The sequence below is a fragment of the Coenobita brevimanus genome, chromosome 6 (genome assembly GCF_032717465.1).
Source record: "Coenobita brevimanus isolate Jiangsu-jjx chromosome 6, ASM3271746v2, whole genome shotgun sequence".
Lineage (NCBI taxonomy): Eukaryota > Metazoa > Arthropoda > Malacostraca > Decapoda > Coenobitidae > Coenobita > Coenobita brevimanus.
Genome location: NC_136959.1, coordinates 53,964,517 through 53,990,450, shown reverse-complemented (window position 1 = coordinate 53,990,450; position 25,934 = coordinate 53,964,517). Strand labels below are relative to the sequence as shown.

Genomic DNA, 25,934 nt, shown 5'->3' with positions numbered 1-25,934 from the left:
GAAGTTTTATGTGGAGAATTCAATGGTTTATGAAGTTGTATATATAAATACAATACTGTATGAAGTTGTACATATAAATACAGTAATCTCTCTACTATCCGATGTAATAGAGCCAAAAGCATGTCCGGAAAGTGGGCCCCTAGCTCCTGGACTGGTACCTAAGAACCCTAACCCAGCCTAATTTTGAAAGCCACCTAAATAACTCCCTACCGGACATGCATAGCACCTATTTAAACCTATTTAAGACCCTATTCACACCAATAATGGACATAAAGCATGAAATAAATGAAAAGGAACCAAAGAATGAGGAATTAGAAGTGATTGTACCTTAGCCAGGGTACTTACAGCATGTTTGTGGCCACCTTTTGTAAGGTTTTGGCAGTGGTGAAAATGCTTTTGAAGCACGTGCAGTAATCCAGTGTTGTGCTGCACTTACAGTAATTCTTTGCACTGTGAGTTATAATTGTTTAACACTGCACATTGTTAATTGCATCAGGCCAGTTTCAACTGCCAGTTTGCACTCCACAGTTAATCCTTTGCACTCTAAATTCTAATTTCTTAACACTGCACAGCACTGTAAATTCCCGTGTGGTCTAGTGGCGAGGTATTGCAGTTTATTCACTGTTTATTCACAAAAAAATGAGCACGTGTGGCTTCAATTACGATAAGCTGCCACTCGCGATCGAAGTTAGGCAATAACTGTTTGGGTGTTGGTGAGGGGGAAACAGAGTTGCCGGATCGCAACGGCCACATTACCGAACTCCTCAATTTTCATTACCAAATTTAACTTTTCATTACCAAATTCATATATACAAGTGGAAATACATGTAGTCACTGTTCTTATAATTAACAGCATGTTGATTATTTTCACGCTATGTACGGTAGCAGATTACTGGTAATCAGAGAGAGCAAACAATCCATCATCTCCATCCTGTGTATCCTTATACATGTGAAAAATCCGTTTGGTAATGCGTTACCCTGATTCATTACCAAATGAATATTTCATGACCAAATTGGCCCACATTTGGTAATGAAAAATACCAAATGGCAACCCTGACAGAGGAGGGGGGAGGAAGGAAGGGGAGAGGGTCCATGGTGTAACAGCTGTTCAACGCCACTCAGCAATTTCAAATTATGGGTGGGAAAAAATTCGGATTTTTGGGGGATTTTTTTTTTCTTTTTCTTTTTTTTTTTTTTTTGGCCATTTTTGGGTTCCAAAGGTCCAGGCCCACAATGTCTGGTAAGTGGGGTGTCCGGAAAGTGGGTGTCCGGAAAGTACGGGGATTACTGTATATGTATATACAGTACCCTCGCGTCCAACACGCGTTAGTCCAGCACGATTCGGGTCCAGCACGGAGAGCAATTAATTAGTATTATTTAATACGATTTAATTACTGCAACACGAGTGTGTTAGCATAACATGCACAGAGCTCCGAGAAGTGGGCAAAATGCGTAGAGTTCACTCTAGCACAATCACCCCCGGTCCAACATGGTCATACTGGACATTCCCATGATGATGATAGCCAATGAAAACTTCTGATCAAGTAGCCTTCCCCGCCTGCTATCGTGATGTGATCGTGATGCCGCCCAATTAAAAACGCTTCTGGTGTCACGTGATGTTTTGTTTAAATTTCTCCCGCCACAGCGCCACTCAGTCGCATAATTGCATTGGAAGGTGCTTTTTTCTTGCTGCATTTGCTGCCCTTGTTACTGCATTTTACCCTGCTCACGATGCCTAGGAAGCCTTCTGAGAACCCCAAGAAGCATCGGCACCTCCCTCAGGCCACCAAGCTAGAAAGCATCGAGAGGAAGAAGAAAGGGGAGAGGAAAGTTGACATTGCCAAGGCCTACGACATGAATGAAGCCAACGTGATCATAATAAAAAACTAAGACAAGATCCTGGCAGCCGAAGGCTATCACACGGCACTTCATACCAGGTTTGCCGAAGATACGATGGTAAATCGGAACGGTAACGTGGTAAAATTGCCGATGATACCACGGGCATTTGGAATTCATCTGGATGGATTCCTGCCGAGGATACGGGCAAAACAGTGTGACCAAAACCCAGGCGACTCGACAGAGAATGTATTGTACTACAGCATTGAACATTTAGCCTGACACTGAATACATATTAATATTTTAGAATAAATATCAATCGTTTTGAAACCCTTCTCATCGGCGTGCGTACCAGTTTATAAACAAAGTTGCTTCTCCTTATTCTCAACCGAGTCAGCGACAGCGATCACTTTCCACAGTCACGAGACGGGGCTCTGGCAACAGTGTGAGAAGCATGCACTTTGCTGAGGATTACAGTGCTAGGACAGGCAGAAGCAGGACCTTCCATGGCTGTGGACGAAGATAGTGATTCTGAGTGTGATTTCGAAGGATTTATGAGGGAGGTTGAGGAGGAGCAACAGCCATTACCTGCTAGTGACGCCAGCAGCCATCCTCCGGGGACCCAGTAGGACTTCCTACAGCCTTGGATACCACCTTCCATTCCCAGCAAGCCCACCAACACTATACTAAAAGGTTAGTTATCATTCATAGCACAGTACCATTTATTATAATTACAAAGTACCAATATATGTATAGGTATATGGTAGGTATTTAGGGTGACTTTTCCGAGGGTTGCTGACATAATTCATTTTTCCCCATAAGCTCTATTGTTAGTCCAACACGTTTTTGGTCCAGCACGTGACCCATGCATGACAATATTACCATGCTGGACACGAGGGTACTGTATATATACAGTGAAATTTCAAATTTCGATGGACATATGTACCAGAAAACTGCATTGAAATTCAAAACATCGAAATTTAAACTGAACTTCTTATGGGAAAAATCAATTTGGGTCCAGGGCCTCCCAACTTCACTACATAAAATCATGATTTTTTGCCCACACTCCCTGTAAATTTTATGAACTATAAATGTGGTTAAGTAACTGTAGTTCTGCACTGTATTGCCATACTGTACTGTAGTGTAGAATACAGCAAAATTTGTTACAGTTTGTCAGTATTCTGGTACAGTTTTTATTACAGTAGTTACAGCACACTGTACAGTATAGTACTAACCTTAGGTTATGGAATATTATCACTTGGATGGCTTGTGTTTGTGGTGTGTGCTAGGGGTGGACTACTCAGTTGAAGTAGCCTTCTCTGTGGAGGTATCCAACTCGAACCCCTCAAAATCAAAATCATCCACGAGTATCTGGACATCTGCAGTGTCGACATCTTCCTCCTCACTCTCTTGGATGGTTATATCTTGCAACACCCTAGTAACTGGTCAGAAGAAGGTGATGATCTTTGACTGTTTCTGCATATGAAGCTGCGTGCTGTACAGTTCCATAACTTGTCCTCTGGATTCTTGGAGTAAGTTGTAATGAAAATACAACTAAAACACAACGAAATTGCAGCGAAATGCACACCCACACGTGGAAAGTACAGGCTGAAACTGTGGTGCTTGGCTGTAGAGGGCAAGACAGTTGCAAGATGGCCACAGACAATAGAATATCACCTTGCTCATGGCTTGTTTTGGTTGGAGTCAGGCCCTTAGAGCATCGAAATGCACGACTGTGCATTGAAACGTGAGATAGGCAGACCACTCGAAAATGCATCAAAATTTGATTCATCGAATTCTAAACTGTCGAAATTTGAGATTTCACTGTATATGGAGCCTCTGTGGTACAGTGGTAAAGTGTGCGTTTTCGTACCCTGAAGAACGAGGGTTCACTCCCCGCCAGGGTAATAAACTTTGGGAGCATTCTTCAGGCCACGTACTGCATTGGCGGACATAAGGGGTGCTGTGGCTGAACCAGTGTCGCATGCTAGAAAGTATGCTTGCACCCAGTCGGTTTGCAAGGGCCAATTACATTTGGTTCACAGACTACACACACACATCCAAAGCCATTCCAACACTACAGTTACACTTACAAGCACTTCTCACCCTACATACAATCTCTACTAGACAACCTAAGCCACTTGGTAAAGATACATTGGCTGTATCATCCCCACTTCGGTCCTGCAGTGGACACTCAAATGGCTGATGAGATGAGATGAGATATATATATATATATACAGTAATCACTCCAATATCCGGATCAATAGAGCCATCAGTAGGTTCGGATATTGGTTTTGTCCGGATATTGGGCCCCAGCTTATGGACTTGTACTTACGGACCCTAACACAGAGAAACACCTATACAACTCCCTCCGGACATGCATAGCACCTATTTAACACCCAAATCACACCAATAAGGCACATAAATGACTGAAATAAATGCAATAGACACATAAAATGTGGGTTTAGAAGTATGTTCATACATTAATAAACATTCTGGTACTTATGGACTCTAACCGAACCTAACCTAACCGAACCTAACCGAACTCTGAAAAACACATTCCTACTGCACATGCATGAGGTAAGTTTAGTATGGAAAGAAGTACAGTATGACACTTTCTGGTAAGTATAGTATGGGAAAAAATACAATATGAAACATTCTGGTAAATATAGTATGGAAAATAGTACAACATGAAACATTTTGGCTACTTACAGCAAGTCCCTGGCCACCTCGATGAATAACCGCCTCCTCTCGGACTCTGACAGTAAGAACGATTTCCTGAAGCACTTGCACTACACTCTTCCTGAAGTCTTGCACTGAACTTAGTCACTAACACACAGAAGTCCGTTCTTTTCACAGTGTTCACTTTAGTCCAAATAATGTTCCATTAAATTTAAGTGTTGCACATTAACTTTTCCCAAGCCATGGCGAAGAGCGTAGGTCTTGTCGCGGTGAGAGACAGGCGGGAAGTGGGGAGGATGCAGCGGCGCTCTATCGGACGTCGGAGGAATGACGAACCAAAACAATGCTCTCATGCGGCGCGCGCGGCAAGTTCAAATTACGGACGGCAAAAAATCGATTTTTTTTTTCCAATTTTTTTGGATTTTCGGACCATTTTGGGAATGTTTGTTCCCAGGACAATAAGGTTCGGTTAGTGGGGATGTTCGGTTATTGGGCGTCCGGATATTAGAGGGATTACTGTATATATATATATATATATATATACAGTAATCCCGCATATTTCGCGGTAGTTATGTTCTTGCAACCCCCGCGAAAAGTCAATTCCGCGAATACTCTATTAACAATTGAATCTTACACTTGTGTCCACCATGCTGCCCATCACAGTCCATGTCCATACTGATTGCGAGACAATTCGCCGTCAGACAATTCCCCGTCAAAACATGGACGATTCCTCTTCAGAACAATTCGCACCCTGGACGATTCCCCGCCATTCTATAAATATACTAATCAATACTTTCATCAATATACTTATTATTAATTAATCAATACTTTAATAACTATATTTCAGGGGGATCCAGCAAAGTCTGTGTTCAGTAGCGTAGGTTCTGGATATTATTTATTAGTTGCACCTTTAGTCGATAATTAACTTGTTTCTTCCTCGCTGTAGTCGCCTTTGAATTATATTCTAGCGTCGCCCATAGCTATCTTCATTAATGAAGGCGAATTATCTTGTGTTTGTTGTGACTGCGAATTGTCCCGAAACCTCCATACTCATCCCGAAATACCTTCTTACAAGATTGAAAGCACATACTTCATTATGAAGGAAAAACGTAAACACCGTACTGTAATACACAATTATTTACACATTTATGCACAAAACAGTACAAAATAAAAAGATGCATTAACTGGTGATAGCAAACACTCGCACGGTCGTTTCTTAGCTTGTCCAGTAACACAATTTTCTCTGCTAAGGTCATAACTTTTCTTGATCGTTTTGTCACTTTGGAGTTCTTACTAATTGTATTATTAGCCTTTGGTGAGGCTGGCTTACGTCCTGGGGCCATGTGGAAAGCAAGTGGGAGGCAAGAGGCTCATATCATAGTGTGGTTACAAGCACACCAGCCACTGAAGGCAGTCAAGCGTGGACTGAAATTATGCTAGGGCAATGAAAAAATTATGCTAGATTGAGCAAATTTGTTCCAAGTAAAAAATGAATTATGCTAACTTGAAGCTAAATGATAAAATTCTATACATGTTCGTGCAACATATTAATTATGTATTGTTTACTGTGAAAATATTAAAATGAACCTACATACAGTAAGAGGATAAATATCGGTATCTGCCCATACTGCTTTTTCCCACGAAACTTACGTTTTTCTGATGGATTTTGATGTGATTCATTCGATTTTGAGCATCATTTCCATCGGAGATAACCAGATTTTGAGATATGACCCCCCCCATCCCCCTGCAATAATGGGGGATCTTTGGGGAATCGGGGGTTATAGGGAGGGGGGGAAACACAGAAAATGGTCATTTCCGACTGAAATGAAGCTGAAAATCGAATGAATCATCCCAAAATCCATCGGAAAAATCTAGATTTCATGGGTAAAGTACAAAGCTCAAACTTATCCTAACCTAACCGAACCTAACCTAACCTAATCCAACCTAACCTAACCTAATCTAACCCAACCAAGCCCAAATTGAAAGTAACCAACTATTCAAACATCTTCTTACCTTATTCGTCTCTCTCTCTCTCTCTCTCTCTCTCTCTCTCTCTCTCTGATTTGTAGCTTTTATAAAATTATTCCAAAAATATTCCATTCCATTCTAAATTATGCTAGAATGATTCTAAAACTTCTAATATGCTAAAAAATATTCCAGACTCGAAAATTTGATCAAAATTATGCTAAAAGAATAAAATTATGCTAGATATGGTAACACTGGCGAGGGGCCACGGGAAAGGGACAGAGGGTGGCGTGAGTTTACCGCGCTACAATTGGAAGCTGCGGGAATTTCAAATTTTTTGTTTTCTGTATATTCAAGGATATTTTTGTTGAACTTATTAATGCTAAGAAAATCCGCGAGAGGGCAAAACCGTAGACAAAAAATCCGCAAAAAATGCGGGATTACTGTATGTACTATATATATATATATATATATATATATATATATATATATATATATATGTACTGTATATATATATATATATATAGTACCCTCGCATCCAACACGCGTTTGTCCAGCACGATTCGCATCCAGCACGGAGAGCAAAAAATTAGTACGATTTAAGTACTGTAAAACGGGTGCGTATGCATAACACGGATGGAGCTCCGAGAAGTGGGCGAAATCCGCAGAGTTCGCCTCTAGCACAATCACCTCTGGTCCAACACAGTCATACTGGACGTTCCCGTGACGCAGAGAGCCAATGAAAACTTCCGATCAAGTAGCCTCCCTCGCCCGCTATTGTGACGTGAACGTGATGTCACCCAACGAAAAATGCTTCTTCTCTCACGTGATGTTTTGTTTAAATTTCTCCCACCACAGCGCCACTCAGTTGCATAATTCGCATTGGATGGTGCTTTTTTCTTGCTGAATTTTCTGCCCTTGGTACTGCATTTTACTCAGCTCATGATGCCTAGGAAGCCTTCTGAGAACCCCAAGAAGTGGCGGCACCTCCCTCAGGCCACCAAGCTAGAATTCATCGAGAGGCAGAAGAAAGGGGAGAGGAATTTCGAAGGATTTATGAGGGAGGTTGAGGAGGAGCAGCAGCCATTACCTGCTAGTGACGTTAGCAGCCATCCTCCGGGGACGGACCCAGTAGGACTACCTACAGCCTCGGATACCACCTTCCATTCCCAACAAGCCCACCAACACTATCCTAAGAGGTTAGTTATTATTCATAGTACAGTACCATTCATTATAATTACAGCAGTATTAATATATGTATAGGTATATGGTAGGTATATAGGGTGACTTTTCCTAGGGTTGCAGACATAATTCATTTTTCCCCATAAGCTCTGTTGTTTGTCCAACACGTTTTTGGTCCAACACAGGACCCATGCATGACAGTATTACCGTGTTGGACCCGAGGGTACTGTATATATATATATATAGTTTTTATTTTTTTGCACCTTAACTTCTTGTCAGATGAGCATACTGATGTATATGAAAACTGGGGAATAAAGTTGTGGTCCAGATGTGATGAATGGTAATTTATAACCCTCCAATATCCGACATAATAGAGCCATAGGCAGGTCCGGATAGGTCCTGTCCGGATATTGGGCCCCAGCTTATGGACTTGTACTTATGGACCCTAACTCAGAGAAACACCTATACAACTCCCTCTGGACATGCATAGCACCTATTTAAGACCCAAATCACACCAATAAGGCACATAAATGACTGAAATAAATGCAAAAGAAGCATAAAATGAGGGTTTAGAAGTAGGTTCATACAATATTAAACATTCTGGTGACTGGCTCCTGGACTGGTAGTTATGGACCCTAACCTAGCCTAACTCAGAAAAACACCTTCCTACTGCACATGCATAGCTCCTAACACCCTATTCACACCAATAAAGGACATTAAAGAGTGAAATGAGGTAAGTATAGTATGGAAAAAAGTACAGTATGAAACATTCTGCCTACTTACAGCAAGTCCATGGCCACCTCGATGAGTAACTGCCTCCTCTCAGACTCTGACAGTAAGAAGGATTTCCTGAAGCGCTTCCAGTACACTGTTCATGAAGTCTTGCACTGAACTTAGTCAGTCGCACACAGAAGTCCGTTCTCTTCACAGTGCGCACTCTTGTCTAACTAATGCTCCATTGTAACTTACTAAGTGTTGCACTCTGCACTTTAACTTTTCCTATTCTTCTAATAATTTTCTAAAGCAAAAACAAACAAGTCTATTTACGTTAAATTTTGTTCCAAATTAGTCTTTTCTCTCACACCTGTAAATCCTTAACACAACACACTGTTTTTTTCACTGCACAACACTGTAAATTCCCGTGTGGTCTAGTGGAGAAGTTCTTGCTGCTTATTCACTGTCAGAGTCTGAGAGTATCACTGGCAGGTGACCTAGGGGTGCGTCGCTGGGTCGTGGTGATGGCGTACTCACTGCAGACAACTCTGAAGACAGCCGCGAACTCACATCGAGCGGTGACTCCACCGTGGCTGATGTGCTGGGCTGTGGCTCGGAGCATGAGGGCCTGTCTTGGGGAGGCAACGGAGTGGAGCCAGGGCTGGGCACAGCCGGGGTCACAGGCCTGAAAAAACTGTCAATGGTTGATTGACGCAATGACCGACAATTCTGACAATTGATGATGCGCTGCCTGAAAGCACGCACTTCCTCCATAAGTCCCAAGGGCCCCATCTCCCTGTCGCAGTCTGGGTGTTCCAGGTAGTCTAGGACGAACTGTAGATGTTCCCGGAGTGCGCTCAGCTTGGGGATGGCTGGAGTAGTATCCTGCTGAGAGGAGTCCGCATCATCGGCGTCTTCCTCGTCGGAATCTTCAAGCTCGGTACTGACACCTGCAGCTGAAGACACGATCTCGATATCAGACAATGTCTGATACCCAGGATCACCCTCGTCGTCATCCAACCACTCATGAACATCGTCCACATCAACATCGTCGCCGTGCGTACGTAGCCGTGCATGGAAGTCATCCACGTCAAACCCTAGAAAATCATACTCCACATCCGTTCTGAGAAGCAGACGAGACCAACCATTTTCCAGAGTCTTGACAAGGACTTCCTTCCATGCACTAGCCCAGTTGTACAGTGCAGACTTGATGTCGTAGCGGCAAAGGTTTTCCAAAGTCTGCTGGCCTCGTGTGTCCCGTCCCTCCCTGCGCTCGTCCTCATCCTTGAGAACAACCATTACCTCGTCCAGAAACTTCCTTCGGTGTAGGCGCTTTGTTGCCACGATCACTCCTTGGTCCATTGGTTGGATGAGAGCAGTCGTATTAGGTGGCAGAAACATACACCTAATCCGGCCATTCTCAGCCACCAAGTCCTTGTCGCACGGGTGGGCAGGTGCATTGTCGAGGAGAAGGAGGGCCTTTACCTGGTCGCACGGGATTCCCAGTGTCTTTGTCTGGTAATTGATGACCTCCTTGACGAAATGGTGGTGGAACTTTTCTTTGAAGATCATGGCTGTAAACCATGCCTTCAAAGAATGGTACCAGACGACAGGAAGGACATCCATCACCCCACGAAGACACCGAGGCTGCTTTGCACGGCCAACAACAACGGGCTTAAACCGGTGCATGCCGTTAGCATTGGCACAACACAAAGCAGATATCCGTTCCTTGGAGAGCTTGCGGCCAGGTACACGCTTCTCCGTCTCCTCGGCTAGAGTGTTCGATGGCAGCGAGCAATAGAATAGACCAGTTTCGTCTGCGTTGTAGACTTGATCGAGAGTGAGGCCCTCCCTGTCGATCAAGCCCTTCACCTTGTGCGGAAACTCGTCAGCTCCATCCTTGTTAGCATCCAAAGCTTCGCCACGAGCTTTACGGTTGGTAAGGCCATGCCGTAACTTGAACACAAAGAGCCAACCCTCGGATGCCTTGAAGTCTAGGGCGTCGTGAAGCCTGGAGAACTTCTTAGCAGCAGCCTTCAGCTCCATTCCACGTACCATCACACCAGCAACACTTTGCTGTCGATACCAAATCAACGTGGAGCGGTCGATTTCAGCAAACTTTAGAGTAAACATCACCTTCCTCTCCACATTGCGTTTGCTTCTCGACAAGAAGTCAGCCGTGTACTGGATGAGTTTGTCTCGGGATCTCTTAATATCGAACAAAGTAGATCGGGCCAGGTTGAACTCGCGGAGGATGCGGGAAGAAGACCACCCTGCATCTACTTTCTCCAATATCTCCCGTTTCTTCTCCAAAGTCAACACCACTCTCTTCCTTTTCTCAGGTGGCGGGGCCATCATCACACACACTAAGAGGAGGCCCGAGAGCAGCAGGAGTCCCTGCAGCAGGTAAGGCACCACCACAAAAGCGATCACGTGGGCAGCCATAATGACGAGCGTGCACTCGCGGCGAGAGACAGGCGGAAAGTGGGGAGGATGCAGCGGCGCTCAATCGGACGTCAGGGGAATGACGCGCCACAACAATGCTCTCCTGCGCCGCGCGCGGCAAGTTCAAATTACAGGCGGGATTTTTTTTTTTTTTTTTTTTTGGGGGGGGGGGGGAATATTGGATCCCGGGACGATTATGTCCGGTTAGTGGGGATGTTCAGATATTGGGTGTCCGGATATTAGAGTGATTACTGTATTATGATGTCAACTACTGTGTTTTAGTGATGTCATGCCCAGCTTGAGCTGAGTTTGACAGCACTCAGTTCTGTATTATATCTGTTACTGACCGTATTTTTGGGGGAAGAATTACATGTTTAACAGCTGTTAAACAAAAAAGGAAAAAAAATAACACCATTTAATGCATGACTTGAGGCATTGGATATGTAAAGTTTCCCTATTGAGTCACATTATTCTGTTCCTTTTCTTGGGCCTGTATGTTCCACCTGGCAGTCACAAGATGCCCATGCCTTCCCTGTGGGCAAAGACAGTAATCCTGTATACCTCCAGGTGTCACTTTACTGTAGTTGCATAATTTATGTTCTACTGCCAAGAAGCCTTTTTTTCTTCATCCTGGGGATCCTCGCCTTTGGCTGTAAACCTCCTCCATAAGGTAGAACACTTAGCCTCTCAGGCACTTTCTGTAAAGGGCTGGTAACTTGCTGGGTTTTAGAAAATCCTCTGATTCCTGTCTTTAAGGGTTTAGTCCCCTCCACAACCCTCATACCTTTTTAGTTTCCATTCCTTTTCACATCCTTTCCCCTATTCAGAGACAACGTAGGTTAAAAGATGAGACTAATATTCTGGCATGATGCACACCAGCATTTCATGTTGTTCCAGGGTGCAGTTGTAAGGAGAAGAGGAAGAAACCAGAGAGTTTTTGAGTACCTAGGTTTGATTATATTTTTCCTGCAAGAATCAGATGACTAGAAAACTAATCTAGACCTGTTCAGGAATTCATAGCTTCTCAGCTTATGGTGCGGAATGGAGAATTAGAGGCTGACTTAGAGAGTGTATGTGAATAAGGTGGAGATGGGAAGGGGGAGAGCGAGACTGAGGATAAAATGGTAGGATGAGGTGGAGAGATATATGAGAGGGAGGGCGTGACTTCGAGGACAGGGTGATATGAAGGTTATTTTTTGTTTATGACTACCCCTTATGGGATTAAGGCATTTGGTAGTAGAAAGATAGATAAAGTCGTAGTATTTGTAAAAATATGCCAGGTTTAGGATTTCTTGTATCAGCTATAGTATTATTGAGAAAAACAATCCATGAGTCAGGGATTTATTTTCTGCCTACCCAGACAGATCTCTGATTATATATTTGTAGTTAGAAAAAAAAAAAAATGACATTAAATCAGAGACTTGCTTAAATTAATTATGCAAGCACTGCCTGGAGTTTAAGTAATGTTATTTGTTTAATTAAGGATCTCTTTTACCATAAATTACAGTGAACTTGAAATACAACATCTTGCAGATGCGTGCATTTTGCCACCACGTTGTGACCTGTGGAGGACAGTAAGTGTGGACACCCTTCCCACCCCAGCACCATCACAGGCATCCCTGCCTCCATTCTCTCGACACACCAGTGCAGATAATTTACGGCTCTCAGCTAAGTTGTTGAATGCTCCTCACCTTCTGGCAGGCTCATACGGCAGCCTCAGCAACATTAACAATAGTAGCTGTGACAATGTGCGCAGTAGCTGTGATAATGTTAGTGGCAGCTGTGGCAATCTGAACACCAGGTCCAGCATAATAAACAACAGTTTTGATAACCTCAACCACAGCTGTAGTAACATCAATAGCAGCTACTGTAATATTAACAGCAGCTGTGGTAACTTGACTTCCAGTATGAGCAGCGTAAACAACCGCAGCAACCCCAAGCAGAGGCCACACTCAATGTATGCAATGGAAAGTGTGAGCAGTGAAGCCGAGGAGGACAGTGATGCCCAGGGCCTCACTTCAGACAAGGCACCAGCCCTCCCTTCTGTCCGCAAGCTGGCTTCCAAGTTTGACTGCCATAAAGTTAATAATCTTGACAAGAATGCCAGGAATGTTAGTGACCCTTTCTTTAATTTTTGTAGCTTCTTGTGTTGTTAAATTTGTGTGTGTTTTCTATTCGTTTTGTTTTAGTTGTGTTTATTTTCACCATGCAGTGATAATACAAATTGATATCTTAACCCTGTGGTGATAAATGTATTATTGTATATTGGTACAGTAATTCAAAGACAGTGGTAGGTGGGGGTGCCCATCATCCACTCACTCAGTGTAATGCTGCCTTATGGTCTCTACACTGAATGACAAGCCAAATGGTTTCCTGTAACCCAGGAAACTATTTAGTATGCTGGGTGGTAACCATATAACCCAATTATGGCACCTGATGGTTTAGTGGGTAATTTAGACACTTCAGTCGGATTGAGCCTGTGCGGGTTTATATCCAAGGGATGGTTGGGGTTTATTGCCCACATAATGCCACTCAGGGATGAGTGATACTGGTCACGCTCATCTTAAGTGTCAGGACCAACTTGCCTTGTCCCAGGCTTCTATGCTCCTCATGGGGCAACACAGGATTAGATGATGAATGAATGGATGGCAATTCAAAAGGTATATTTTGTTTCTTGTGTTTGAGAAGATAATCAGGCTTACTTAAGCTAGATCATATAAATCTGAAGAATATTTGCAACATGCTAATAAGCTCCTGGCTTGCTGACTGGGCCCTTTCTAGTACCAGGCCCTGATGTTTTGGTACCTTTTAATATTCTCATCTCCCAGGCCCTGAAACCATGGTTTCTCATGATGACTGTAAAAAACTAGACACAAACCAGTTTTGAAAACCAGAGTGAAGAGCACCAAATATAATGTGTAACAGGTATTACCATGATTTAAAAAAAAAAAAATGTAATATGCCATTCATTTTTTTTTAATTTCATCAGCAAAGACACTGAATAGTATCCATAGATGACTAGCGTGCAGATTTTACATTCAACCACACAAAAATGGAAATTTAGTTGCTTCATTTAGTTAGAAACTTGTCTTGTATGAGACAGTGTGCTTTATAGCAGCATCTTCCCCAGGATAAACAAGGTGGTGCTGTGGGTCATCATGATTATTTACCACCAGATCTTAGTGCTGAAGAGGGATGCCATCCCATGGTGATACTGATATAACCAGGTGGTTCCTGTGCCCAGTTATACAAACATTCCCTAATGTCCTTCCTGTTTCTGAGAAAGGATTGAAGGACTGTTGGAGAAGGATAACAGCATGTTGTTCACTGGCTTCATGTCCAAATGAGTTAAGGGGCACAACAGTGATAACAATCAGATATTAACCAGTGGAAAAGCTGGGTGTGAGATATAAATGATCTATGTCTCACACTTAATCTGGCTTACATTACTGTTTTTTCTGCTGAACATTTATAGTGAGCAAGGATTATATCCTGTACAGTATAATTCTCAACAGTCATTGCTGACGGGAACCAGTATTTACTGAAGTATAATTCTCAACAGTCATTGCTGATGGGAACCAGTATTTGCTGACTGTAAAACTATCATCTAAAAATGAGAACCTCCTGATAATTGATACGCCTTACTTGTATATAATATAGCTAATGAAAGAAACATTATGTCATAAGGATAATTCTGTTCTTGTTCACTGTAATATCTGCTTGGGCTTTCTTTTCTGTGTCACTTGTTAGAGTCATCTGGACTCCTTGTGTGATATGCTGTACATGTGTCACACTTACCATTCTGTTACAGTACTTTGTGCAGGGTTTGTCAGATCAGGAAACAAGCAACCTACAGTAGCAAATTCCAAATGACAACCCACAGTTGAGAAAGATCTCTGATGATAGTGATGTCATCTGGGTGAAAGACAGTTTGCACTGCTAGCTGGATTAAAAAAAATGTAGCCCCCTATAATTATTTCACAGTGCTTTTATCTTCATACTGCTAGCTGGATAAAAAAAAAGTAGCCCCCTATAATAATTTCACAGTGCTTTTATCTTCATATGCAGGAGAGCAAATAAAATTGTATGATTTATAGTAAGTAGTAAAAGTATTGATAAATACATTTATCATCATTATATGGTGAAAATATTGAGACCTCTTTGATAACTGCATGGTGAAAATAAATGCTTTGTTTGTACAAACTGCTAGTAGGATTTACTGCATCTCATGATATATCCAGCTAAGATTTGTGTACATTATGTAATTGCTGATTTAGTGGTCATTGAAGATGGTAGGAGGTGGTAGTCATCATCCACTCACCTGTAGTGCAGCCTACTTCTTCATTCATCTATGTCGTTCTTTTTATGTGTCTTCTCTTAATATTTCTCCTGTTCCTCCTGTCACTTTTATGTTACTCTTCTTTCCACTTAAAATGGCTCTACACTGAGTGACAAGCCTAATGGTTTCCTGTAGCCCAGGAAACCATTTACGATGCTGGGTGCTAGCCATATAGGCAAGTAGTGGGTTGATGTGTATACAGTGGTGTCCTTGCTAACTGGGTGGAGAAATGCAAATGCAGCATCCATCCTGGAACCAAACCTTCACACTCTTTCCTTTGCCTTGCTGGGACAAGCTGCTGTCTGCCACAATTCAACATTGATTCACTGCACGGGATGGTTGCTTGCTTGCAGTAGTAGTAATAGTAGTATTAGTAGTTGTTGTTCCTGAGACAGTCTGGCCGAACAGCCCTGAGTCCCTAAGGAAGGCCATGGCCGAGACCGGGCTTTCCCACAGAGCTCTCAAGGAGTGTATGTTGTGTTGTTGGCATTAGGTGATTGTGTGCAATGCAGTCTTCCATATGGTACTTAATAGTATGGGGTGCTGTGTAACATTTTGGACAGGCATCAGTGACGGAGTCATCCAGCGTCCTCTGATAACTTGAGTGGGCTGGATGATGCCCACATCTCGGCCTGGCCAGGTGGACCCTGTCCTCATGAGGTAGATAGGATTCAGAATGGTGGATATCAGGAGGCTGTGCAAGCAGCTGTGTGTTGTCTTTAAGTGACTGAATGAAGCGGCGAGTTATTTGTGTATGGATATGCTTCTGGAAGCTGGTCAGAGGCAAGTGAGGGGGGGGAGAGATGACAGTATTTGTGTATGATATCGTGTGCTGGGTGTTGTTTTGATGTTCCATGGTGAGTGTGGATGTGCTGCCATGTAGTGTAGTGGATGTTATGGGTTTGTGGAGGCTGCAGCAAGAATTTGGGTGCCTCTCATGTCTAGATGATCCTTGACTTTGAGGACTTTAGTTTCTTGATGTAGGTGGTCTGTGGGTGTAGTAGCTGTGCAGCCTGTGATTATTTTTAGGGTTTTGTTCTGTATGGTCTGTAGAGTGTTGTAGAGTGTTTTAGTGAGGTTAGGAGCCCAAGCAGGGCTTGCGTAATTCATCACTGAATGTATATATTGTTTGTATACTGTGGTGGTGGTTTCTTTGTTGTGTCCAAATGTTGTATGGGCAAGTGACCTCAAGGCGTTGAGTCTTGATGTTAATTTATCTTTAATATTTGTGATGTGTTGTTTAAATGACATTGATGTATTGTATGTTACACCAAGGATTTTGTGTGTGTGTGTGTATGTGTGTGTGTGTGTGTGTGTGTGTGTGTGTGTGTGTGTGGTAGGGGAGTGTTGTTTATGGTGAGGTGTGGAATGTGACTGTGTTCTGCTGTCCAGTTTGTGAAAAGGGTCACTGTAGATTTGGCTGGGGCTATTTTAAGCCTGTTTGTGGTGAACTATTCATGTAGTGTGTTGAAGTAAGGTTGGAGAATGTGTGTGGATATGTTTGCGTTTTGGTGCGTACATGTAAGTGTTATGTCGTCTGCATAGGAAGCTATGTGTATCTGTGGTGTGTAGGGTGTGGGTATGTCATGCATGTATAGGTTAAAGAGTGTAGGGGACAAAACGGATCCTTGGGGGATGCCATTTGTGAAGTTTCTGATGTTTGAAGACTGGCCAGCAAATGTTACACATGCACATCTGCCTGTTAAGTAGTTTGCCAGCCATCTTTTTGTGGTATTGTGCATATTTGCGTTGAATATTTTGTTTGTGAGATTGTGGCGGGGGATGGCATCAAAAGCTTTACTAATGTCTAGTGTGACTAGGAGTGTTCTGTGTGGTGGCCTAGCTAAATTCATGCCATCAATAACTCTCTGTGTAAGGTCTGTAAGATGAGTGTTTGTGGAGTGTAATGGCCTAAAACCATGTTGTGATGGGGCTGGGGGGGTGAGGTGTAACTAGATGTAGTACCAATCGTTCAATGACTTTGGAGGGGGCGCAGAGGAGTGTGATGGGGCGGAGTGAGGAAGGTAACATGGGGTCTTTGTTGGGTTTGGGGATAGTGATGATAATGCCATGCTTCCAGATGTTGGTTATTATGTTGTGTGAGCAGCTGTAGTTTGATATGTTAGTGAGTGCTTGTATGCCTTGTGGTCCAAGATGTTTTAGGTGTATGTTGCTCATGTTGTGTGGTCCACAGGCAGATGAGTGCTTAAGGTTGCTAATGATGTACTTCATCTGGTTTTAAGTGGAAGGTGCGAAGTCTGGGTCTGTGGGGAACTGTCTCATATATCGGATGATACGTTGATTGTCGCGATGGGGGTTTAAATGGCTGACATGTGAAAAGTGATTGATGAGAGTGTTTGCTTGTTTGTTTGTTTGAAGGTATGGTGTCTGTTGTTGTGATGGCAGCGTGTGATTGTGTACTGTTGCTGTTGGAGAGTGTGATGCTGTTTAGTGTTTTGTAGAGTTTGCTGTTGTTTGTTTTGTGATCAGGTGTTTGGAGATAATTATTCCGATTTAATATTTGCTGTTCTGATATTTTCTTATTTATTTGAGTGTTGAGTTCTTGTATTTGTTGTATGGTATCTTGTGTATGGGGTGTTGGGGAGTTTCGTAGTGTGTCCTGTTGACTGATGAGGCCTTGCATTTCTGGTGTGAAGTTGGGGTTGTGTCTCTTTCTGTTTCCTCTAGGGATGTGTTTTTTGTCTGCATTTTGTATAATTATATTGAAAGTGTGCATAGCGGTGTTGATGTTTGTGATGGACGTACTGTTTAATGTTTCAAAGTGTTGTTCTGTTTCTGTTGTGAAGGTCTCCCAGTTGGCTCTCTTATAATTAGTGTATGTGTGTCTGTGCAGCTGGGGTGATTCTGGTTTTGGTAGTGATGATGATTGGGAGGTGGTCAGAGCCAAGGGATTTGACCACTCTCCAGGATGTTGTGGGGGCAAGGTTTGGGGAGTGATGTCTGGGGATGATGGGCGGAAGAGGGCTTAGTGTGGGATATGGGTATGTTGATGGGGATTATTCAGTATGAAAAGATCATCTGTTTGGGATTGTAGTACCAGCCCCTCTGTCAGTGGCAGGGTTGTTGAAATCACCACCCAGGATGATGTTGGGTATGTTAGTGATGTGGTGTATTTGTGGAGAGTAATTGTGTGGTACTGTGGGGGACAATTGAGGGGGAGTGTATGTGTTGGCGATTGTTATGTGTGATTTGTTACCAGTGCATATTTTAATTGATTGTATTTCTGTTGTGGTGTCATGTGGGGGTTGAAGTGACTTTGTGTGTGCACTGGTATCTGAAAAGTTGATGGATTTGTGTACCAGGGTTATGAGTCCACTGCCACCACCGTTGGCCCGGTCTTGTCTTATGAAATGTAGGTGTTTTTTGTTTTCTGTTTAGGTTTGTTTCTTGTAAGATGGCAATGTGTATGTTTTGTTGTTTTGATGAATTGTGTGAGTTCTTGTTTTTTGGTGTTTATGCCATCTATGTTTAATTGAAGGATGTTTATGTTGTGTGTGCGATGTGTGTTGGGTGCTGCGGCACGGAGGGAAGGTGGTGGTGGTGCGGGTGGAGGGGAAGGGGTAGGAAATTTGTGATGGAGGTAAGGGTTGGGGTGGAATGGGAGGGGTTGGGGGATTGGATGGTGTGGGAATGATCGGTGGGATAGGCTGAGGAGGTGTGGAGGAGGTAGGAATAGGGTTGGTGGGGGCATTAGTGGGTGGGGGGAGGGAGCATAAGGAGCAGGTCCAGGTGTTTGTGTAATGTTTTCTGGATGCAAGTGTTTTGCAGGTGTAATGGGTCCAGTTCTTGCAGGAATTGCACTGAACTGAACCCTTTGTCTGTCGGCTCGAAGTGATAGATTTTGAGCATGTTGGACGTATGTATATATTTGTTGGTGGGCCCTGGATTGCCCTAAATGTTCCCAGCTAGAAGAGGTCATTGAGAAATGACCACCGGGGAGTCATTTCTCGGTGTACAAAAAACGGTGTTGTTGTGTGTGTTGTGCTGAGAGAAGTGGTACTTGTCCGGACGACCGAAGCCACTCCCAGGTTCTCGGGTCCCATGAGGGACCGGGGGGGTTTGCAGTGGTTTGGCCCCCATGCCCTCCTCCTCTTCTGCTTTGACAGCCTCTGGGGAGTAAACCCACATTGAAGATGCCATCGCTCCAGGTCTGCTTGCATGCAGATGATGGGTCTGCTTAATCAGTCAGAGTGGGGTTACTTAGCCCTTTGAGGTTTTTGGGCTGGGCAGATTTCATCTGTGCCAGAGTCAGCCACTCACACTGACCCACATTTTCGCGGCCCGGTATTTTACTTTGATCAGTCTGTGTCAATACATTTTTCATGATAGAATGTTGGTTTTGGTGTCATTTTAAAGCTGAATAGTTGTACTTTATCGCAGTATGTTAAAAAAAGGAGAACAAAGGAAATAAAATGTCAAAATGATGAGTTTAAGTTAGGCGAAAAGCAAAAATTTTATACCTTGCCGTAGAAAAATATTCGGCAAAAAATAATGAGTAAAGATATGTAAGTTTGGTTTAATCCATGCAAAAATACAATAAATTACCTTTACAATGATATATAAATTATAGTAATTTTTGCATTTCATTGTGCAGTAAAGCGAGAGGAAAGAGATGCACAATTTTATTTTAGTCTCGGCCGCATATTCGCTTCGCGATTTTTCTTTGATCGGTCAGTGTAAATACACTTTCTGTGATAGAATGCTGGTTGTGGTGTTATTTTAAATCTGAATAGTTGTACTTTATCTTAGTATGTTAATAAAAGGAAAACAAAGAAATTAAAAAGTCAAAGTGATGAAGTTAGGCAAAAACCAATAATTTTATACCTTGCTGTACAAAAATATTCACCAAGAATAAAGTTATAAAGAAACAAAGCCATGAGTCAGACTCAGCTGTGCAGTACCGCCACACATTGAGCAACCATTCTGTGACATCATGCTCGAGCCTCTTTGGTATGATGCGTAAATGCGATTTATGGTGAATATTTTACAAAAGTTTCTTGAAATGACGATTTAAAGCGTCATCCGAATCTCTGAGGTTGAATTTCAAATGACGATCGAAATAGTCATCGGAATCTCAGAGGGTTAACAATGACTGGTATTTGATATTGCCATGTATATCCTTATCATTCTGTCATTTACATATTCATATAAATGCAAAGTTGCTGACAGATAATGATATAGTGGTCCCTTGGTTAATGCATAATTTTGTTCTGTGAATATGAGTAGTGCAGTATATAAAATTGTGACTCTGTCTTAAGTAACATGGTCAGTTGAGGGGTAGGATGATCCCTTGTGATGTCTCTCCATTTGGAACTAAATGTAATGTTAGTCCCTTTGGGTAGGTGGGGGCACTCACCATCCACTGACGCGATGTAGTTCTGCTCTCGGGTGTCTACCCTTTCCTCTTCTCCTTCCTTCTTTCCTTCCTTCATTTCCTGTCTTTTTTTTACCTCATTCTTTCCTCATCCTTCTGCCTGCGGATGACTTTACACTCCCTTTTCTGTCATTCTTTCCTTCATTCTTTCCTCTTGCATCTGCCTATGGGTGACTCTACATTGAATGACAAACCATTTGGTTTCCTGTACACCAGGAAACCATTTACTATGCTGGGTGGTAACCATACACCCAGATTATGGCACCTGGTGGTTTAGTGGGTAATTATGGTGCTCCAGATGGATTGAGCTGGTGAAGGTTTATATCCAAGGGATGGTTGAGGTTTATTGCTCACATAATGCCACTCAGGGATGGGTGAGGCTGGTCACTCCCATCTTAAATGTCAAGACCAAATTGCCTAGCCCCAGGCCCCTATGCTCCTTATGGGACAACATAGGATTGGATGATGGATGAATGGATACTCCTGTTGGGTGTAGTTGACCCATTTTATTGTACCAATTATAAAGGTTCACATATGATTGCATGCTTTGGCCTTGGTCACCTAATGGTGGCTCTCCATGCTGTTTGATCTCTGGCAGCTTCCCTATTCAGTCTTTTATCCCTGAGGTCACACTCTATGGCCTCATTCCATATCTTTTTTGGTCTGCCTATAGCCACCCTACTCCCAGTGTTCAGACTTCTCACCTTTGACACCCATTCGTCATCCTCCATCCTCTAAACATGTCAAAACCACCTCAATCTACCCCTTCTCATCACAGCACCAGTACACTCCAGTGCCATCCTTTCTCTCAACTCTTTAGTTATAATCCTAGTCCCCCAGGCCTTGCATTCAAGGATGCACCACACATTCATCTAATCATTGTCATTTCTGTATGTTTGAGCCTATGAGTATCCTCTTCCTTTACTGCCCAGGTCTTACTACTATGCAGCATAACACTCCTAACACAAGCCACATGCAAAGACCTCTTAGCGTGGAGGGAGAGTCCTCTCAGTATCAAGAGACGTAACATCTCCCCGAACATCCATAAGCCACTCCATACTCTAGCCTTAGAGGTTGCTCCAGCACATAACCCTCTTGAACTCTGTCAACGCAACCTGCATCGAACCACTTCCGAGCACTGCGTGGCCCCCACAGGCTGGCCCATACCTTACATGCCACACACCCCGCACTCAGCAATGTGCGTGACGTCGGAAAATGTTTCCATTCAACCTTCTCTCTTGCCCTTATTTTTATCTGTATTGTTATGAAGTTGCTACATGTTATAAACAAATAAATTACCTTCCTAATGAACAAAAAAAAAAAAAAAAAAAAGAGAGAATATAAATTACCTTAATTTATCGTTCACTCAATCAATGCTGATTTCTTACAGATATTTACCATAAACATTTCATCAATGCTTGTTGAGAGAAAGTTGTACAGCATTCATTTGCGATGATTTTTGTAAAAAATAACACTTCTAGCTGTATTAGAGAGATTTTTTGGGGCCTACAGAACAGAAATATCTTACGGTCTTTGACCACACCCGGCTGCTTTAGTAGAGGCTGGCTCAACATTGTAAAATGTTTCCAATCGCTTCATTCCCCTGCCCTTATTTATAAGTGTATTATGATATTTCTACATGTTATAAATGAATAAATGACTTCTTAATGAAAGAAGAAAAATAAATGAATAAATGACTTCTTAATGAAAGAAGAAAAAAGAAAAGAAAAAATAAATTGCAATATTTTTTCATTCACTCATTTATTCTTGCCATTTTTTTCATCATCATCATCCGGACCTCCTTTCTCACCTTAGGGCAGGGTGAGGAGTAGCAGTGTCCAGACACCCCAAATTTGCCCAGTCCAATGGGCCACGCTTCCATTCACTCACCATTCAAGCCCCCGGAATCCCGGCTCTATCTGATATGCCAAAACATTCACCATGTTCTGTAGCTTCACTTAAACGTATCCAATAAAGTTAATCCGGACGCTGTCACATTAGAAAGGGGTGCCAAATCCCTGATCATGTGCTTCTCCTCACAATATTCATCCAGCCAGCTCGATCTCTTGTCAGTCTCCTAGCCTCACCGACTTCCAAACCTCACTCTTCCTCACACACTCATCCACCATATCCCTCCACCTACTCCTTGGCCTACCTCACCTCCTTCCTTCTTCAGATTCGTTCAGATATACCTTTTTCACCACTCTGTTGTTATCTGTTCTCTCCACATGACCATACCATCTCAGTACACTGTCTTCGATTCTGATGTCCACAGACTTCCTCACCTCACATCTTTCACAAATCACATTATTTTGTATCCTATCCACTCTCTGTACTCCACATACATTCCTCAGCAGTTCCATCTCCACTGCTGTCACTCCTGACTTCATATTCATGCCACACCATAGTCTCACATCCATATGTTAAAGTTGGCAGTAACACTCCTTCATGTAAGCCTTGTACAGCTGCAACACTCAAGCCTCAGTTTCTCATCAAGGCCTTCATTGCACCCGCTACTTTCCTTCCATGGGTCACTCTACTTTCCACTTCTTTTGCACATTTTCCTCTCTTTTTTTGTCGCTGTACCCAGGTATTGAACTTTCTCACCAATTCCAATCTCTCTCCATTCACTGTAACATTGCACTGGGAGTCACCTTCTCTCTCAATAACCATCACTTTACTCTTTTCTACATTTACTTTCAAGGCATGATGCTCACATATGTCAGCAAAACTCTGCACTAGTCTACCAAGTTCATGTGCGGTATTTGCAAATAGTACTGCATCATCAGCATACAACAAATTTGAGATATTCCATCCATCACCATTCATTACCAATGCCATCTCCCTCTCCATTACTCGTGTTTTTACTTCTCTCATCACCCCATCCACATATATATATTGAACAACCAGGGAGACATCGCACAACCTTGTCGCATGCTCACATCAATCACGAACCATTCACTTGACCATTAACCCTTACACGTGCTTCACTACCATCATAAAAAACCCTTGATGGCACCTAGCAGCTTACCATCTACACCGTACATATGCAAAACCTTCCACAGTCCTTCTCTGTTTACTTTGTCGTATACATTTTCCAGATCCATGAATTCCACAAATACCTTATAGTCCTACTCACATGCCAGTTTTTTTTTTAGAGATACTGTATATAAATATTTCATCACTACTTGTTGAATGCTCTACAACTTTCTCACAACAAGCATTGACAAAATGTTTATATATCTGTGAGTAGTCATTGTTGAAAAAATGAGTTAATGATAAAATATGGTAATTTATTTTTTATTTATTTATTTTTCTGTTCAATAAGAAGATCATTTATTCATTTATAACATGTAGCAGTTTCATAACAGTACATTTATAAATAAGGGCAGAGAAGAAAATTGAACGATGCAACTGAAAATCGTGGTGAAAAAATACCACAACCTATATGGTTGGATGCAACCTGTGTCGAAAAAGTGAGAGTAGTTGGATTTCGCTTGGACACAACCTGTGTCGAAAAAGTGCAGGCGGTTGGATTTTTTACCGAGCCCTTGTGTATGAGAGAGTTAACATGGCCCCTAAATAACAAAGCTCCTGCACACACTCATGAGACCCATCAGCAAGATCCAATCCTTTCCAGCCTCTTAGTCCCTGCATGCTCTTCCTGAGACACCACACACATGAAATCAGCCTTCTTTTACAGCCTACCTCTGATATGACAACAATATCTTATGCATCAACTTATGATGATCACTGCACTGTATGGAATTGTTTTCCGCACCTCTGTAGCAGACTGCACACGGCCAAACTCCCTCTGCCTTGACTGTATCACCAGCAGCCATAGATGTCATCACTTTTGTTTAGTCTGTATTTACTCTCAAACCCTTGCAGTGCATCTCATCTCTTCACTTCCTAAGCCTTTTCTCAGCCTCCCTCTCAGTCTCCATGACCAGCACCAAGTCATCAGCATACAGCATATCCCATGGGAGTCCAGTTCTGAAGAGAGCTTCAAGCACCATAATAAACCATAAAGGGCTTAAGAGTGACCCCTGATGCATGCTAACATTCACGGAAAACTCATAGCTCAAATCTCATTCTTTCTCACTTCAGTGCCATAACCACCCTAACCAACCACTTTTAGTCCCAAGCTTTTTCGTTGCCCAATGATTCCGTACTTCCCTCGCCAAGTGAAGTCCCCTTTACTGTGATAAGAAAAGATGCGAAACCCATTAAAGGTATGAGGAAGCACCTCCCCATAACTACGTACAATCGCTACCAGATCCTTGCTGAATCAGTTGATGAGTCAGAAGAAACAAGGCTCACTGGGAACTCTATTGTACGTGGTCAGGTGGAGTAATTTTGTGGACGCGCCCCCAGCAGCAGAAAGGGTACTGTTTTCCAGGAGGTGAACTATGTGATATCACAGAAGCCTGCAATGAGGTCACAAAAGACGCAAATGATAAAACTGTATACGTCATCCATGTTGGTATGAACGATCTGAAGCAAAATAGATTGGAGGAATTGCTAGCAAAGTATCATAAAATGATCAAGCAATTTAAAACAAAGTCCACTAATGTAATAATATCCGGCATACTTCCAAGGATCAAGGCAGAGAATAGTTTTTGCGATAAGGTCTTCGGCACAAATAACCATCTCAAATCTCTCTGCACGCAAGAAGGAGTTGACTTTGTCAGTCTGTGGGACCAGTTCTATGAGCAATATACTCTTTTCCAGAAAGATGGTCTCCATCTGAATGTGGTAGGAGCAACACGGCTAGGTAGACTTTTACATGATAAAGTTGCTCTCTTCAGATAAAAAACGTGGCACGCCCAGGAGCAATAACCTCAACGTAAATATCCGCAAAGTCAGATCATCAACTGTTTGGGACAGAATTAGAGTCTACTATGTTAACGCATCATAGTCTGCACAACAAGTTTGAGGATTTAGAATCTCTTATTTACCTAGAAAATTATGACATTGTTGGCATCACAGAGTCCTGGATTAACACATCTGACTGTGACATTTTAGCGAAATACTCATTAACAGGGTACAATATTTTCATCTGTGAATGACCACATGGAGCTGGTGGTGGTGTTTTCCTATATGTGAAATCGTCTCCACCCTCTTGTGCTGCCTAAACCCAGTATTACCAACATAGATGCTAGTTATGTTCAGCTTAGTATTAAATCGCACAAAATAAATGTTTGTCTCATCTATCATCCTCCAGCACAGTCAACTGACACAGATGAAAAACTTTATGATCAAATTGCGGAAATTTGTTGTGAAGAGCATAGCATAATTTTTGGAGACTTTAATGTACCGGTAACAAAGTGGGGGGAACCGCTAACTGCACACTCAGGACAAGAGCTTTATATG

The 25,934-nt window shown here is 42.6% G+C and overlaps 1 protein-coding gene across 1 annotated transcript in view; it reads left to right on the top strand.

Moving 5' to 3' along the window:
• The window catches only part of LOC145401265 (uncharacterized), a 308,557-nt gene that overhangs the window by 248,433 nt on the left and 34,190 nt on the right, over positions 1-25,934 (top strand). Inside the window, exon 31 of the mRNA XM_080273595.1 lies at positions 12,358-12,935. Coding sequence (XP_080129721.1) covers positions 12,358-12,935 — 578 coding nt within the window. The remainder of the gene's footprint in view (positions 1-12,357; positions 12,936-25,934) is intronic.